At 41.0% G+C, this 18,735-nt stretch overlaps 1 protein-coding gene across 1 annotated transcript in view; it reads left to right on the top strand.

Moving 5' to 3' along the window:
• LOC143118071 (complement C3-like) overlaps nucleotides 1-18,735 on the top strand; it is a 182,495-nt gene that overhangs the window by 151,551 nt on the left and 12,209 nt on the right. Inside the window, exons 28-39 of the mRNA XM_076279307.1 lie at nucleotides 11,707-11,919; nucleotides 12,080-12,140; nucleotides 12,731-12,817; nucleotides 13,773-13,976; nucleotides 14,970-15,045; nucleotides 15,136-15,295; nucleotides 15,668-15,763; nucleotides 16,385-16,535; nucleotides 16,944-17,107; nucleotides 17,220-17,375; nucleotides 17,494-17,553; nucleotides 18,681-18,735. The exon at nucleotides 18,681-18,735 is cut by the window's right edge and continues 36 nt beyond it. Coding sequence (XP_076135422.1) covers nucleotides 11,707-11,919; nucleotides 12,080-12,140; nucleotides 12,731-12,817; nucleotides 13,773-13,976; nucleotides 14,970-15,045; nucleotides 15,136-15,295; nucleotides 15,668-15,763; nucleotides 16,385-16,535; nucleotides 16,944-17,107; nucleotides 17,220-17,375; nucleotides 17,494-17,553; nucleotides 18,681-18,735 — 1,483 coding nt within the window. The remainder of the gene's footprint in view (nucleotides 1-11,706; nucleotides 11,920-12,079; nucleotides 12,141-12,730; nucleotides 12,818-13,772; nucleotides 13,977-14,969; nucleotides 15,046-15,135; nucleotides 15,296-15,667; nucleotides 15,764-16,384; nucleotides 16,536-16,943; nucleotides 17,108-17,219; nucleotides 17,376-17,493; nucleotides 17,554-18,680) is intronic.

Below are 18,735 nucleotides of genomic sequence, written 5' to 3'. Positions count from 1 at the left end.
AAAATCGTAATGTACTATGCATTACTTATTACTGTCATTTCAAAGTAATTTGTTACATTATAATATTACTGTCTCTGAATTGTAAGGCATTACACTACTATTGCATTACTTTTAAGTTACTTTCACCAAAATATCTAGAAATATGGATTTGCCATTCTAAATGCAATTTATTATGCTCAATGCAGCTTGCTCTTCCAATGGAGGGAGATGTGGTATAGCATAATGACTGAGCTAGGCTTAAGGCAACAGTAGAATGCAATAGGCGCAGTGCTCATAATGCAATACAAGGAACAATCATAGTCAGAATTTTGTTAAAAACCGACAAAAGGTCAAAGTCTGGTAAATTGTGATAGAAATACTGTAACTTTAAGGCCTAGGCCTACACGTTAAAATCAATAGAGAGCCTACTATGTTGTAAATCAAAGCTTAAAGGAACCGTATGTAAGATTGTGGCCAAAACGGGTACTACAATCACTTTCAAATTACTGTAGAGCGGTGTATCCCCTTCCCCTCCCCTCTGACTGGCAGAGTTGGCAACCGGATGACGAAACACTACTGACTTGGTGATTAGTAGATAGGTGGAGGGTGGCGCATTAGGCCAAAACACAACATGACAACATCAACATCAGTTGAGGGCTGCAACTTCACTTTTTAAATGACAATATCCTGGCCAGACTACTGTTGTCAGTGATATACGTATTTGAAATGAACATGATTTCTTAATGTCTAGTATCATATCAGGGCAATTTTAGGATAAATTGAAATACATTTTTTACATACGGTTCCTTTAATAAAGACATGTCAAGATGGTGGCCTGCTGGCCATTTCGGTGCCCTAAGTGAGTGGCTTTGAGTGAGTGACATTTAAATGATAACTCAAACACCTAAAGTAAAATAAAAGGCCTATTATTTACAGACCATTACTGTGTATTTTTAAACATTAATTTCTGAAGAAATTCTGTTTTACTTATAAATGGTGCACTGTCACTTTAAGAGCATTGATCTTTACGTTGTCATAATGCCCTTTTGCCAGCTCTTGTTTACAAGCCTTATTTTTTTGAGTTACATTGATAGCACAATATTAACAATAATATGCACAATGTTATGTTGTTTTAAGCAACCTTCATTGCTTTGGAAATGGAAGTATGCAAATGACATGTTGCTTCACATTTCGTTTTGCGAATACAAGTGAATTATGAGCCTGGTATCCACCTAGCTATCTGAATGGAATGCGTTTCAGTCGACTCAGCATATCATGTGCTTCATGTAGCCTAAATGCTTGGAAAACGAATGATTGAAGAGAACCCAAAAGGTATCAAACTTGCATGTAACATCGTGTTAGTGCATTTTGACATTGTAAACGTTATTGATGAAGAGTGAAACGCAGTTTGCAGTAAAGCTACTATTCATTGGTTACATTTGGGTGCTCCCTCTGTCCTTTGGTGCCCAATGCAAAGTGCGTGATGTGGTGGGAGCGGTGGCACTGCCAGGCTACACAATCTTTTTCTGCATTTCTATCCCTTTATTCTCTTTAATTTAAGTTCACAGCACAAAGCTGACATGCACAACAGCATAGTTTGTGTTTTCTCAAGAATCAAAAAGATTAGCGTGGCACTACTTTAGATGTTTCATTAATTTACTTGTGCTATTTCGCGAGCTGAGAGATCTTTCGGTTTCGCACACAACGTGCACTAACTATTATGTTCTTCATAGCCTTGTCTCTGACAAGCTGAAAATAATGAGCGTATAGGCTTATGTCCATCCCGCAAATAGAGTCCGCCTGCGAGTCTGCTGCAGCCACAGTCATATTCAACCAGTATCAGGAGATAACGTTCTACTATTTTGCGCGGATTTTTTCTCCTCTGTTGTTCTCGCATGGTGTTTGCGAATATGTATCAAAACAAAACAAGCGCTTAATTTTGGGTTAAACTGCATTGTAACACGCGTTACTGAAGTTTGTACCGAGTAAATATTACCCAATTTTTTTTTGTAATGCCTTACATTACCGCGTTACCGCAAACACCAATATATTACAGTAATTACATTACTTTTGTAACGCATTACTCCCAACACTGCTCAGTATCAATCTTCTACTAGCTAGCTAGCTAGCATTAACGTCAGTGGGATTTGCATGGCTATTCGCCACAACTGCTTGCCACCTTGTATGTATTCTAAAGTTTTGAATACACCCCTCCATAGCATAATTAAGTCCCTTTTGATAGCTTCTGAAGGAAAGTAAATCCTTTTATCGACCAAAACGTCCTCAAAGCCTGCTTTCATATACTGTCAGCTGACATTGTCGACAATGTATTTCTAATCAAGTCTGGTTTGTTTGTCCGAGTTTTCACACGGTAAAAATGGGGGGCGGGGCTTAGCGACAGGTATAGTGTCACTTTCCGCCATTTAGGACCTCCGCCAAATTGGATTTGGTCCAAACTCTACAGAAAGTTTCAGCGGTCACAAATTTCATCTGATTTTCACGGAACTTGGCGGAGATGATCTTCAAACCGAGCTGCACAAACAATACTTGTCAGATTTTTAAATTTCAAGTGTATTTGCCCTTGACATCCAATCAAATATGGCGATGAAGCCGCCAAACAGGAAGTGAGCTCTTACCTCAGCAAGGCTTTGATATATGAAGTCCAAACTTGGCAAGGGGACTTGTTAACTGATTGTGATGACACACTAGGAAATTGGAATCATTTAGCCTCTATAGGGGGTGCTGCAATACAGGAAGTGAGTTCATATCTCAGCAATGCTTTGATGTACAAACTTCAAACTTAAGGACAAAATAAGGACTTGGTACATGATTGTGAGGACACACTAGGAAATTGGCATCATTTGGCCTCTATAGTGGGCGCTGCAATACAGGAAGTGAGCTCTTATCTCAGCAACGCTTTGATGTAGAAAGTCCAAACTTGGTATAGGGACTTGGTACCTGATTGTGAGGACGCATCATTTGGCCTCTATAGGGGGCGCTAACTGTCTTGTTCATACATCGGCACACGTCGCAGCTGAAGGGGACAAGGCAAATCAAGGTAATCTACGGTAGGCAACTACATCAGGCTACTGCTGATGTCTCCGCATTGCATAGGGGCAGCTGTCTGCACTGTCTAAAACTTATTTAACTTAAGCCCACAGAGGACAATATAATATAGCATTAATACAAATATAATAATGGCGATGGATGTGAGTTGGCTGTAAGTTTAGCCTAGGCTATTTATCCTATGTAGCCACAAGTCTCTCCTGCGCAGTCTCATTCTCTTCTCGTTTTCTGACAGCTGTCAACATTGAGCAACGAAAATAAGGGAGATTTTCCGGGTTACTCACCCAAAATACAGGGACATTTCAACATTCGTCTTTCTGTTGCTGAGAGCAAGAATTCGTAGGCCTACTACAAAACTGCTGCACTAATTAAACAAGGTGTGAAGCTAGGTCTAATATACTTTGCTTGAAATATTGGCGTCAAATCGTGCTCTCTCCCACACTGTTCTGATCACTCTAAGGTCGCCTTCGGGCAAGCAAAACATATTTTCGCTGGAAGCGCTGGAACAGTACAGAGACGGCCAAGTCCGATGGGGCTAATGTTATGAAAGTAATAAAATATGGGATATTTTACGGGAAAATATTAAAACGGGAAGACAGCTGGAAAAAAGTTGACAGGTATGTTTCTGACAGTGGGTGACTCTAGAGCTCTTTGCTGTTGTTAGAACAGCCTGTATTGCTGTTGTTAGAACGGCCTGTAGCCTAGGCCTATTGCACAACATAGGCCTACCATCACGTTAAATTTTGTACAAATAAATAAATAGCCTACAGCAATCATACCGGCGCTGTCGCGCTTGTCAATTGACAGCTACATTAAATAGACCCACCTATGCATTTTCTATATCAACAAAATTGCGAACATTATTTTCTGATTATTACGTAGATCGAATATGCCTAATACAGGAAGTGAGCTCGTATCTCAGCAACGCTTTGATGTATGAAGTCCAAACTTGATACAGGGACATAGTAGCTGATTGTGAGGACATGCAAGAGAAGTGGTCTCATTTGGCCTCTAGGGGTGCTGTAATAAAGAAAGTGAGCTTACATCTAAGCAATAATTCTGTCAGAGCCATTTTAGTCAAGAAACACAAGAGAAGATTCTGAATGAAATTTCTTTATTGTAAATTATGAATTACATTTGGCGGTATAGCTCTGTTCGGAGGAAGCCCCCTATTTCCATGAGCACCATGGAAAAGCATTAAGTCAGGGGGCAGCAGCAGTTTAGGGAATTCTCACCCCAGCAGGACAGGGAGAGATAAATATTCCCCCCCATGAACAGAGCCAAGCGACGTGACAAGAGAACATGCCACATCATACACGACAAGGTGGATGAAGTGGAATGAATGAGATGAAGGGGAGGGCGGCAAGCTTCTTGACTGCCATGGCCTGGCCAGAACTGACGTTAAAACTTTGATTTTGGTGTAGGGGAGAGTGGGGTGATTGGTGCCAGTGGGGAAGTTGTACCACCCCCTATTTCTAGGAAACTATAGAAGAAATTGGTCATGTGACCACATATTTTTGAAGACTCAGCCATTTCAATCATCCTGCAGAGAAGAGAGCCTCATTGCATGAGAGGTAAGCACATTTAAGTTAAAAGAACTGTTTTTTGCCTTTCAAAGTAAAATTTCTATGATCATGTTTTTTTGATTGTTGTGTCAAAACAGTTTGAAACATTTCACACATGTTTTAGTGCTTTGGTAAGCTACATTATGAGTCTATACAGGTAGCATGATGTTAGCTCAAATCTGATGGATGATGAATTTTTTTCCAAAATGGTGGGGTTGGGGTGATTTGTGCCAAAGGCCCTGGGTTAAGTTGTGCCAGTGGCACCTCCACTTATACTCACCCCCACTTATAAATAATGTTTTAAACATATTATTTTATTGTAATTGTGCATTTTATTCTTACATTTTATCACTAAAACTATGTGACATTCTTTATTTTAGACCAAAAATAGAAATATACCATCATGCCACAGAGTTATAAGAGGAAGACAGGCAGGGCATACTGTATGGAGAAGGAGCTGGCAGAACATATAAAGGCACTAGCAGTAATGTTTCACGGTCTAAGTCCATGAAATGCTGTGGACTTCACACACACACACACTGACCAGGAAGCCTGGGAAGGAGAGGGGGAACATCATCTAGGTAGTAGTAGTGGCAGAGTTGACATCTACACAACCACATCCAACCACCTAAATCTGCTGTAAACTTCTCTGATCAACAAAACTTTAATCTCATTTCAGGTATGACTTCCCTCCACACAAGATCTACAACATGGATGAAACTGGTGTGACAATGGAAAATGACCTTTGATGTGCTCGTGTGGCGCAATAGGCTTGTAGAAAATTGGCCTTTGATGTTGTAAAATAACTTTAAATAAACCTTAAACCTAAAATGTAATTTTGTATTGAATTTGTCTAGCTTTTATAAAACATTACAGTGTCTGAGATCAAAATATACTGTTTTACTTCAATAATCGATGGCACCATTTACCCCAATGCATTCTCTTCAAAGGCACAACTTACCCCGCACCGGGGCAGTTGTGCCACAAGACCACTTTTTTTCAGAAAGCTATATCTCTTAAATACTATATTTCAGATTGAAAGTGATTGTTCCCAGAGATGCACCACATCCTGAAATATATGTTCATATTGTAGTTGGAAGTATTACTATCATGGCCTCCCTTTAAAGTCACTTTAAGTAAAAACTGGCACAACTCACCCCACTCTCCCCTATGAAGTCCAAACTTGGTAGAGGGACATGGTAGCTGATTGTGAGAACGCACAAGGACATTGCTGTAATTTGGCCTCTAGGGGCACTGTAACAAAGTAATTGAGCTTATTTCTCAGCTGTTCTTTATTCAATTGCCATCAAACTTGCTGTGAGTGCTTGCTCATGCCATGGCAGCGCCATTCCTACTAGTGCACTGCTAGGCCCCCACATTGCTGCTTGCAGCTATATGTATTATACTTCTGACATTGGAGTCTATGGCAGCCCATAGAACATAGAATCACTTTTTGGTTTATATTCCACATAATTTTTTATTCATAAACAACAAGACCAGAGATCTTCTCCTTGTCAGAAATCTCATCGGAGAGGCACATTCTTCCATGCCCTTTCCACAAGGAGCTGCTGTAACATCGGGGACAGCAATGCTTGAAACTTCTAAACGGTGCTTACGGCTTCTACACACAGTTGCATGCATTGCAGTGCTGGAGACGCATTCCCATTCACTTTACATGGGCTCACATCATCTGTTGCCGAACTGAATTATGGGTCCGTTGGATCACGTTTTTCCTGTCGCTCGCGTTGAGAAGTTCAGCTGTTGCTGCACCGACAGACGGCACCGGCCAAGCAAGCCAACTGTGTGTAGAAGCCGTTAGCAACGACACTTAAGGTAGAGCTGCTAACCTATGAAGGTGAGCTAGCATAGTTTGACTGCTATGATATACGTTACCGTTTGACAACTTTTAATTATAACCTTTTTTCTTTTTCGCATGGCCAAATTTCCGTCAAGGGTTCCCGGGACACTGAAATGGCTGAAATGGGTGTAACCCCACATGGATAGCATGGAACCATCGTTTTTTGTTTTGATATGTATCCTACGCCACCTAGATAAAAATGAAAAAGCAAAAAATTAGGTGTTTTCATCACAATATCTCTGGCTGACATGGTCAAAACTACACGAAATTGAAAGTGTAGGATCATTATGACACCCTCCGAATGCATGCCAAGTTCCGTGAACTTTCGTTCATGGGGGGTCTTACAATAAAAAAAAATTATGTGTACATTTAGTGACCGTACACCAACAGAGTTATTTGTGAATATCTTGAGAACCGTAGGGCATAGGATGACCAATTTTTTGCGTATGTTTGCCTCCAGGGTTCATGTTAACTCATTCCATATGCACACATGTGCATAAACAGATACACACACACACACACATACATTCACAGTAATCATACGTATGACACATACTCACACAGTAGACATATGTACGCATGCATGCACATGCACACACACAGGCACATACGCAGGCGCTTTTTCAATGATTATGTAATTGTCAACATTATAAAATCGAAATAAATCATAGAAGAGATGTATGCTAAATCTTTGGGATAGTGGAAAGTTTTATTGATCCCCATCCTGAGTGAGAATGTATTGTGCCAAACTTCATAACGTAATTTAGCAACAGTGCCGCCAGCCGAGCTAGCTGCAAGTTACCAGTGAACGGTAACTTGCAGCGGATTTGTACGCAGCCTTACAACACTGTTTACAGCTCTTCGAATCACGGTAAAATGTATTTTTTGGTACATAGCTAATTTAGATAAACCTATGGTGTGCGTGCTTGCGTTTCTTTAGGAATCCGCCGCCTTGGTTTGTATAGAAATTAATATTAAGTGACCGATACACGTAAGAGGTTGGACATACGTGACGGTAATATGTGACACTCCGATAGCTACTTAAAATGGACAGATTTGTCACATTTTATCGCTGCACGTCCCGAGCCTGATATGGGCAACAAAGCCAAACGTCGAAAATAAGATAAACTCATTGCATTGCATAGCATAGCATAATATAGCACCGATTTAAGTGGCTTAACTGAAGTGAATATCATTATTGTTAATGATTGTCGGGGGGGGGGGCGGAGGTGTCACTGTTTTCAGAGGGGAGGCCCACATTGATGGAGTTTGGGAACCCATGGTGTAGGCTACTTTTTCCAAGTACAGCTCGCTGCAGCCTGCGAGAAGGCGAGGCTTGACATCTAGCATGCACACATCCAACATCCACATCCAACTCAGCCATGTTGGATTCCCACGCTTTGGCTTTAGGCCTACTGCCGACCAAGGGGGCAGGCAAATTCCCGGAAGTAGAAGCATCGATGTAGCGGTGGTTATCAACTCTCTGCTAACCCCATAGAATGCCCATCCATTTAGGATTTTTTTGAACTCCCATACCTTCATATAACATATATCATGTGCCGATATTTTAGCTTCTGTGTTATCTACATAAACAATAAAAGGCAAAACAAGACTCGACTACCTCTTACGTAACGTTAGGTTCCCGTAAGAAGAATGTTTAGCATGTCCGGTTGAAGGGAAGCTAACGCACTGAAGGGAGATAACCGTATTGTTTGGATAAGAAGTGTAGTCCAGCCAGCACGGAAACTCGTGAACAAAGCTATGTAGCCTACAATAGCATTGTAGCCTATGTTAAGGTAAAGCATAGAGGCAAGTAAACCTAATGGAAAAACAGTAGTTTTACCGTTAGGTAGTCTAACGATAATCATTTCAGAGGTTTTCGATGGATTGACGTAGGTCAGAAAAGTGGAAAGAAGATTAGCCTCAAGGCTATAACTTTTTTGTTTTGTTTTACCATGACTGTTTTTGAAGATGATCATGTGTGGTAGTTTCAACATTAACACGACTTGATATCACTTGTGAGGATGATATTAATAATAATAATACATAAATGTTTAACTTTGATGACTTTGAAGGCGAAGGAAGTGTGAGAAGAATTTCTGTGTAGCCTATCTATCATATGAGTTAGAAGATTCAGTTCGATGGCTAACGTCACAAAGTTAAGTGCGAGTCTGCGCAGTACTGGGGGGACCAACTGAAAATACCCTCCCATTGAGAACGACGGAGTCTGTTCGTCCATTTCTTTTACTGTCTATGCTGCCGACAGCCCGGTAGCGAATTATATAGTATATTGTTTCATATTAGATGATAGAAACTGATGATTTAGGCTAAACACAAATTACATTTCATGCAACAACAGTGAATTTTTCATGTAGGCCTAGGCTAGTTACTGTAATTGGGTTTGTGTAGGCCTACTTTTTCGTTCATTTGATTTCCGGTTTTGAAACAATAACCATGCACATTCACAAAAATTGGTCATTTGAAATATTGATGACAATGTGTTCAAACGGAAAACGAGCCATATTTCATTTAATTTAGCCCTCAAAAGTAGAATGGTGTGTTGTTTCATTATCATGGACTATCAGTTTAACAGCAAGAATTCTCCATTACAACCAAATAGCCTACAAAGGGGCGATTTTGCTTTATTAACAACAGGTGAACCAGAGACATGCATTGTGTAACGTTAACCGGTTAGATCAAGCTCGACATCCTCATCTCAAATATAGGCTACTGCCCAGATAGCAAGCAGCTATCGGACCACCGGTAGATAGGCTAGCAGCTACTTGTCAGCAACCCGCGATGGTAACGTTAGGCCACCGGCAGTTCACCGTATAAATGAATAAAGAAAAGGTTGTAAAATCTGAGGCTCGTTGCCCAGCGGACCGTGGTAGAACCGATGTGCAAAAACTCAGCGGTCCGCCGGCGACAGCGAAACCGGTGGGCCGCCGCCAGCCTCTTGCCATCTGGGTGGTTAACTTTGCTGGCTAGCTAGCCAGCTAGCTAGTTCCTATCGTTCTTTTTGAAACGTTGGTGCTGTTGCGAGTTGCTGCACTGGTTTGAATCCACAGTTTACGTGTTGAATTACACAATAAAACGTGTTTTGCAGTAAGTTGCTGGTTTGTAGAATGTAGCACTAGCAGCTCGCCCAGTCTCGTTGCGAGTCCTGGCTCTCTCTGCCGACTGCCTCCCTCCCTCTCGCCGCCAGCAATTTTAAACTGCGTGACGTAATACAAAAAAACATGGCTGACTTTCGATGTGGGCTGGGCTTGATGTCAAGCCCCGCCTTCCCGCAGGCTGCAGCGTATGGCAAGCGAATTTATCATTTACCCGCTAAGTTTGACTATCTGGAATTAACATTGTAGATATCAACAACGTCTTTCTGACTAGTCGCAATTACATTTTGGATAGTTGGAATTGTCATTCAAGATATCTGTAACGTAATTGTGACTAGTCGAAACGTCAGATAGAGATATCTGTCATTTAGTTTTGACTAGGCAAAACTGAATTACAGATATCTGTCATCACGTCATTGAAAACAACATTCAACTCGTCACACATCTTAAATGGCAATTGCAGATATCTTTAATTCAGTTTTGACTAGGCAGAATGAAAGGTGAAGATATCTCAAACATCATTATGACTAGTGCAAATTATTGTGCAAGACGTTGCTCTTTAGTTCTATAGCAGAGCCCATCTACTTATTAGACATTCTCTGTCAGCTAATTTCCCCTCCCCAACATAATCGAAGAAAAAATGGGCTTATTTCTTTATTTCTATGAATGGAAGAAGAATAAGCAGGCGGTAATGTCTTGTTGACATCTAAAATAACTAAAACTCAGGGACACCGTGCAGGTTTATTAGACTCTCACGTTATCAACTGGCTTGATCTCTGTTTCATAGCCTACATAAATTAGTAGGCCTAGGCTACTAAATGCACCAGCACCATACAGGAAATTCCATTCATAATGGTGTTGGCTGTAATCGAAAAAATCAAAGCAACATTGAATCATCAATTCTTGCTGCCAGCTCCTGTCTTGTATAGGCTGCAGCATTAAAAAGACGATTACAAACTCCTCCGCCCTCTGGCTGCTCTGACATGGTGCTAATTAGTGCTAATTACAAAGTTAACAGTTAACAGGTGCTATGTGATTTGATGATTTGAACAACAACACGCTCTTCTCCCACCTAAAGTGGAATGCGGGCCTAATTTGCATAGCAATACAGATATCTCTAACGTCATTTCGCCTAGTCAAAACTCTAATTCAAGATATCTATAATTACATTTTGACTAGGCAGAATGAAAGTTATAGATATCTCCAATCTCTAATCAAAACTCATTCAAGATATCTATAACTTGATAATAGATATCTACAATCAAATTATGACTATCCTAACTCCAGTTTGAGATATCTACAACGTCATTTTGACTAGTCAAAATTCCATTTACAGATATCTACAATGTAATTTCGCCTAGTCAAAACTTAATTCAAGATATCTGAAAAGGAACATGTAGATATCTTGAATTGAAGTGAATTAAAGATATCTTCAACTGGAGTTATGACTAGTCAGAATCAAATTGTAGATATCTCTAACTGGAATTACAGATATCTACAATTCAATTGCAGATATCCGTAATTCACATAGTGGATATCTGCAACTGAATTGTAGATATCCGTAATGATAAACCCCATAGAAATGAATGGCAAATGTGGCATCATTTGTCCTAGGAAGAATGTCTTTGTGGATATCTGAAATGACAATTATGGATAGGAAGAATTCAATTGCGGATATCTAAAATGTTCGTTTTGACTAGGCAAAACTGAATTACAGATATCTGCAATACATATCCAGTCTAGCGGCTAAATGTTAAAATCGCTTGCCATAGTAGCGAGAGGCTCCTCACTTTTTCCGAATGCTGTAGCTGATGTTGCTACGTAATGACGTATAACGTGAGATCGCACATGGATGTAGATATCCCCACAAGCTTCAGCCAGAGCCCTCTCAACTCTGTTGCCTCGCGTGCACTTACCAAACAAACGTCCCCGGTATAACTTTATTGTCGGGCCCACACAAGGACGTCCTTGGAATGTTTTTAAAATGACCCAATGAGGACGACACCGAGGGACTTAACAGGGACGTCCAAAAAAGGTCTGACACCGGACACAAGGACCAAGCAGTTGCTCACATAGACTAGCCATAAGGAAAAGTTTCAGCAGTTGTTCATATGTCTCTGCCCAGGTACGTGTGGAGATTATGAAGACCAAAGACGTGTGCAGCATGGCCACCAAGAAAGGCAAGTACCGCACCACTATCGAGATAGACGCCATGACATCACGAGCAGTTCCGTTTGTCATCATCCCCATGCAGCTGGGCAAGCACACCATCGAGGTGAAGGCCGCCGTGTACGATGAGGTCATCACTGATGGCGTCAAGAAAGACCTGCTGGTGGTGGTGAGTTTCAGAAATTAATAAATACCCACCATTTAGATAAATAACAACCAAACAAATAACTACATGCTAATAACAAAATAAACAAAATAAGAAATTAAAACAAATGAAAATGAAAAAATAGAGATGTTTTAAATATAGTGTCATTAATGTCCCTACTCAGGCAGAAGGCATGCGGTCAGAGTTGCAGGTGGCTAAAGTTGTACTGAACCCATCTAAGCATGGTGAGTCCATGATGGAGCATCCACAAATAAAATCGATTCACTTTCAGTTTACAACAGTAAACTTGCAAGTACTGGAACTATAGTGTCAGTAAACCAGTGAACATACTAGTTATATACTTCCAGCACATTTTTAGTTTATTATAGTATACGTGAAGTATTTTTACGGTGTAAAAATAGTAAAGGTTTAGGTTTAGGTGGGGGGCTAATTCTAGGATTCCATTCAGGTATTATTCTCATACTGTACTTGAAGCATACTTTTAACTGTCCTTCAAATTAGGCAAACAGCCCAAAAAGTATATGGTAAAATTTTACTTGAACGTACCTACATGAGAGTGACATTAAACTGGCATAACCCTAACTCTAACTTGTCATGACAAAAACCGTAAGACACTAACCCTAACTTGTGACAAAAACCGAATGACACTTTGACAGAAGCGTTATGCCATAAATGTTTATGCCTTGTTTATAATGTTTATGACACGTTCGTGACAGTGTCATGTCACTCTTATGTAGATACCATCAAGTAAAGTGTAACCAAGTATATTTTAAAAAAGAATGTTGAAACATTTTTTTTTCTTTGACTTACTCAGGTGGAACTCAAGTAGAGGAAATCCTCAACCAAATACCCCGCAAGCAGGTCCCTGGCACCCCTGCTAACACCTACTTCACAGTCTCAGGTAAAATACACTTCAGCAACAACTTGCATTTATATACAGCGTAACCAAGGCACTCAAAGCACAGTGCAGTGAATGGGGAGCCTCACTAACCACTACCGATGTGTACCGTCAACCTGGATGATGCACGGCACAGCAGACATTATGTGCCAGGATTCTCAACACACACCACCTTGACTTGAGGTAGAGAAAGAGGAAATTAATGAATGAGCCAATTACACTGGGGGATAAATAGGGGACCAGATTGAATGAGCCAGGTTGAGAATTTTGCTAGGAAACCGGGGAAACCTTTGGTGCTATCATAAGTGCTATTCATAATGCAACAGAGGCAGTCTTTTCACCGGCTAGATTCTGTTTTGACTGGGGAACATTTCCCAATGCCACCCTATCTCTCTCTCCCACTCTCTTCCAGTCACTGTATTCACTGTTCTGTATTATTAAAGGCTATATGTTTGTGGGGCCAAAGATGATTTTCCGCTAGCCTGACGAGCCAGACTCACATTAAAATGCAGTTCGCAGTGCTCAGTCCAAGGGGCGGGATAATCGGTTGTCTTTCAAATTCCCTCTGCACGCAATAGGACAGCGCTATGAGTCCTATGCGTTTCCCACCAGCGGAGCTAGTTGGCTAGTTCAAACTTTTGCCAACTTAAAAAAAGCTTAACTCATGTCACACTGTTCGCCAACAGCAACATCCATCTTCTTTGTTTTCAAGTAGCAGGGAATTCAAGCCAAACCATTGCAACTCTGCCATCAATCATTATGTTAAGCCCGCCTAACGACTCTATACACAATTTGATTGGCCTGATAGAAGTTTCATTTTTCAAGCTCACAAGCCAACGAAGAGTTGCTAGACTATCCCTGGCAGCAAATGTAATTGTGTCTAGATTTCTAGGCTAATTTTCCACAGGAGTGGATGATAAATATTTCTATTATATTCTATATGATTTTTTTCATTCAGCCAATCAGATCAGTCAGACCATTGAGAAGGCCATCACAGGAGACTCTCTGGGTTCCCTCATCGTGCAGCCCAGAGGTTGTGGAGAGCAGAACATGATCTACATGACACTACCCCTCATCGCCACCCACTACCTGGACACCACCTACCAGTGGGAGAAAGTGGGTCTGGAGAAGAGAGCCACGGCCATCAAATACATCAACATGGGTGAGTCACACACTATCAAATACATCAACATGGGTGAGTCACACACTATCAAATACATTAACGTGGGTGAGTCACACACTATCAAATACATCAACATGGGCGAGTCACACACTATCAAATACATTAACATGGGTGAGCCACACACTATCAATCAACATGGGTGAGTCACACACCATCAAATACTTCAACACGAGTTAGTCACACACCATCAAATACATCTACACAAGTGGGTCACACACTATCAAATACATCAATATGGTTGAGACACACACTATCAGTCAACATGGGTTAGGAACCCAGCCTGATTTGACGGCGGTTTCTATTCCGCCCTGCAGCTCAGGCTGGAAACTTGTAAACTTGAAACTTGCTTTCGTTACACTTTTACGGGGGCCAACCACAAACTGGCTTATCCACCTGGCGCACTATTGGCAGGTTTAAAAGGATAACAATAGCGGGAGAGCCCGGAGTATTCGCGTCGCTCTGCGAAAGTCACCCGGTTTGTTGGTCAGATTGGAGATCAGATCAGATCAGATTGACAGAGTCATTTGAACTATGCCTGTTGATCACGCCTCTTGTGCAGTAGAAAATACATAGCAGACTCCCCAGACCAATGTTCAAACTTAAAAGATTGAGCTTGGTCTGTTGAAAGCCAGACTATGAGTGAGTCACACGTTAAAACAAATCCCTGCCACTCATCTAAAATCTTAGGCTGTACTCATACTGTATGCTTCTCATAGAGAATGTTAGGTCATCTTAGTCGTTACCACATTACAGTCAGGGCAGGGGAGGTGCCATGGGGAGAGAGAGTGAGAGAGGACTTTTCTAAGCTCACTCAAGCCTCAAACAGCCTCTTAACATGGATGGGTCATTGCCAATGGGAAGTCCTACTGATACAGAGCTCTATCTGTGTGTGTGTGTGTGTGTGCTTAGTGTGTGTGTGAAATGTATGTCACATTATTTTTGCATTTCATTCATTTCTTTTAATCTCTGTAGGATACCAGCAGGAGTTAGCCTTCCGTAAGCCAGACGGGGCATTTGCAGTTTGGGCAGACAAACCTGGCAGTGCTTGGTGAGTTGCAGGACATTCACAATGATTCCATGATACTCAAGATGATTCATGATGACAAATAGTCTTTCCCCTCCCCACCAACCCCTACAGGCTAACAGCGTACGTGGCTAAGGTCTTTGCCATGGCCCGCGACATTATCAGCATAGAAGAGAAAGTAGTCTGTGACGCCCTTAAGTGGTTGGTGCTTAACTCCCAGCAACCAAACGGCATCTTCAAGGAAACTTTCAACGTGTACCATGCAGAGATGGTGGTATGGGATCCTGATGATAGATTGACCATTACTTTGTGCGAACTGTCAACACTATATATATATATATATATATAGTGAACATATATATATATATATATATATATATATATAGTGTCTGAAGTAGAAAAGGTGCTGTACATGTAATTTGAGTTGTTTTGAACGCACTTTATTTATTTTTTGACTTATTTGCATTATTTTCAGTTTTTTTTTCTTTCGCTTTGCTGCCTTTCTTCAATCCTCATTAATGCTAATGATGCGCAACAAGTGAATATTTTACAGGAAAAAAAAAAAACCTACACACAGCACCCATAAAGAGTACCGACTTTTTGCAATTCTGTATGTCAGTGTGGTCAAAGTGGGATGTGTTTCCAGGGCGATGTGAGAGGAAGTGACGCAGATGCTTCCATGACGGCGTTTGTGCTGATCGCCATGCAGGAGGGCAGCGAGCTCTGCAGTAAATCAGTCACTGTGAGTAATACGCTCATCTACAGCACACACTCAGATTTTCACATTCAAAGGCGGACATCTCTCTGGTCCAGTAAATAGAAAGTCTTTCTACTGTGCATGTGCACTTAACAGAGGTAATGTAACTAATAAAATATAAATATAAACTAGACAAACCAAAATAAATTATAATAAAAAAATAAAGACAAACCAAAGACAAACCAACAACATAGACAAACCAAAAAATAATAATAATAAAAAACATGGCAAAAGAAAAATATAGCAAAACAACAACAAAGCCCCTGCAGTTACATTACATTACAATACATTACATTTAGCAGACACTTCTTGACCAAAGTGACTTACATATGTCAGCTATATTACAAGGGATCACATTGTCCCCGGAGCAACGGGGTTAAGTGCCTTGCTTAAGGGCACAACAGTGGAAGCCGGGAATTGAACCGACAACTTTCAGGCTACTGCACGCTAGCCCAGCTCCTTAACCACTACACTACCACCGCCCAGTTACACTGGTATTACCTGGAAAACAAAATGTTAAAAATGTTTTTTTAATTAATTAAATGGGAAGATATTGTGGTTTGGAACCAAACTACTCAAAGTCGCATTTTGATGATTTGTCAACAGAGTCTTCCTGGGAGTATAAAGAAAGCCACTGACTATCTGGAGGGCCGACTCAAAACTCTCTCCAATCCATACGCTGTTGCTATGGTTTCCTACGCCCTCGCCAATGTCGGCAAACTGAACCAGGAAGTCCTCTTGAAACACGCTTTTGAAGGTTGGTTAGGAGATATTTGCAGGTTGTAGTGAACAGTTTGACTGTCACAGATTTTGTGGGTGCCTCAACTCAACGTAGTTTTACAATGCCAGCTTCAAAGCAACTGTCTTGAACTACTATGGCAGAAACTCAGCAATGGCATTCAGTTTCAGTTTCCTCAGTGCTCTACTGTCAACCTGGCACCCCCCATGTGCATGATATATTACAATTGATAGTATGAAGATTCATACTTCAAGTAATTTTCTTTCAGATTGTCATAATATGTTAATCCACAATTATCCAAACAACCAATCAATCTACTGCAAACAAACAAACTATTATCTGTGTGCATGCTTCCTAATTTCTGAATTTTGGTCAGTATTAGCTAAAAAGCTACTTGAGGAGACCTGGATGTTCATCCTCTTTTAGATCGCACTCACTGGCCAGTGAAGAGCAACAAGTTCTTCACTCTGGAGGCCACAGCCTACGCCCTGCTGGCCCTGGTGAAGGCCAAGGAGTTTGAGAAGGCAGCACCCATCGTCCACTGGCTGAATGAGCAACAGTTTTATGGAGGAGGCTATGGATCCACACAGGTACAAAGCTGTGTGTGTGTGTGTGTGTGTGTGTGTGTGTGTGTGTGTGTGTGTGTGTGTGTGTGTGTGTGTGTGTAAAACCCTAATAAAACCCCTCCTCCTCTCTCTCCAGTCCACCATCATGGTGTTCCAAGCCGTAGCGGAGTACAGCAGTCAGGTGAAGCAGCAGCAGAAGAATCTAGAGGTGGAGATCAAGGTGTCTGGATGCTCCACGCCCATCAAGTGGACCATAGATAACAGTAACGCCTACGTAACACGTTCAGGAAAGGTACCGTACTTTTGTGATGCATGTTCATGCTCGTTTTGTTGATACTTTTGTTGAAAGGGACATGGCTATTGATTATTATTTTAGATATTTGTGGTGATTTTCGTCATATTGCCTGCAGATGGATTTGAACCAGAACCTAATCGTCAATGCTACTGGGACAGGCGAAGCAACGTTGTCTGTAAGTTCCTGTTTGTGAAATAAAATCATCATCAACAACAACAACAACAACAAATTGTCCCCTTAGTGGGGTATACTACGAATCTCGATTAGTGGGTTAGCGAGTTATGTTGTGCTCAAAGCCAAGGTATGCTGTGACACAACAGCAACAACAAAAAAACAGAAAGTGGATCTGTTTTAGCGTCGCTATATCGGCATGGTATCTTATGCTTGCAACTACTACTAAACCTGGTCGGGAGGAGGTTATGTGCTAAGTTATAGCTGAAATCGTGTAATCTACCGCCCACTGACCAATCAATTGTTTTGAAAAACGAAGTTATCTCACATGTAGGATTCTGTTATATATCTTACAGGTGGAGCTCTGCCTCTACAAACATTTTGGATCTCGAATGCGCTTTAATAGTGTTGTGCGTGCAAATATGCCACTATGGACGTACATACCATACAACAGCTGATGACAATCGATTTATTTGATGTTATAGGCTAGACACTAAAAATGACCGCAGTGTAGATTACACTATTGCTCATAATTCTTTTTTAATATAGGCGGTCTTGTGCGTCTCCACGTTTCACGATTGGCCAACGTCATCCCAACACCGAGAACGGATCTGAGCTGAAAGCCTAGTTTGACAAATATATCACATAACTGCTATCGTAGTATCACTTAATGTATACCCCTGAGTCAAGGCTTTGTGAAGCCTCGATATGTCTACATAGCCTAGATATGTCTAACGTGCTTCGTAGTATACCCCACTGAACTATAAGGTTATATCTGACATTGTTGTCAAAATGTAGTTATTGATATATTATTCTGTGACAACATTTTTGGACATTAAAGCAAAAGAGGCTTGTTCCACTTATCAATATAGGTCTATGGGTATAGGTCTACAACTTTGAAGCTTAATATCTCAGAACTACTCAGAATGCAGATATAACGTTGTAATTCCAAAGGGGACGGAATGTCTAGCATTGTTAAACCTGGTGCTCAAGACATTACCCACTGAATATTGTCGACTGACTGTTGAGGGCGATTTTATCTCGGACCTACTGTACAGTACAGATTCTTACAATACATTGACTGACTGATTGACTGACTGATTTGCGTTTGCCCCTCTGCTCGTCTCCCAGGTGATGACGCTTTACTACGCCATGCCCGAGGAGGTCACTGTAGAGTGTACAGCGT

This window comes from Alosa pseudoharengus, unplaced genomic scaffold (assembly GCF_046254945.1).
Source record: "Alosa pseudoharengus isolate Yale_2024_CS ecotype anadromous, Long Island Sound unplaced genomic scaffold, YU_APseudo_1.1 YU_APseudo_1.1_scf_1, whole genome shotgun sequence".
Lineage (NCBI taxonomy): Eukaryota > Metazoa > Chordata > Actinopteri > Clupeiformes > Clupeidae > Alosa > Alosa pseudoharengus.
This window is presented reverse-complemented; position numbering and strand designations above follow the sequence as displayed.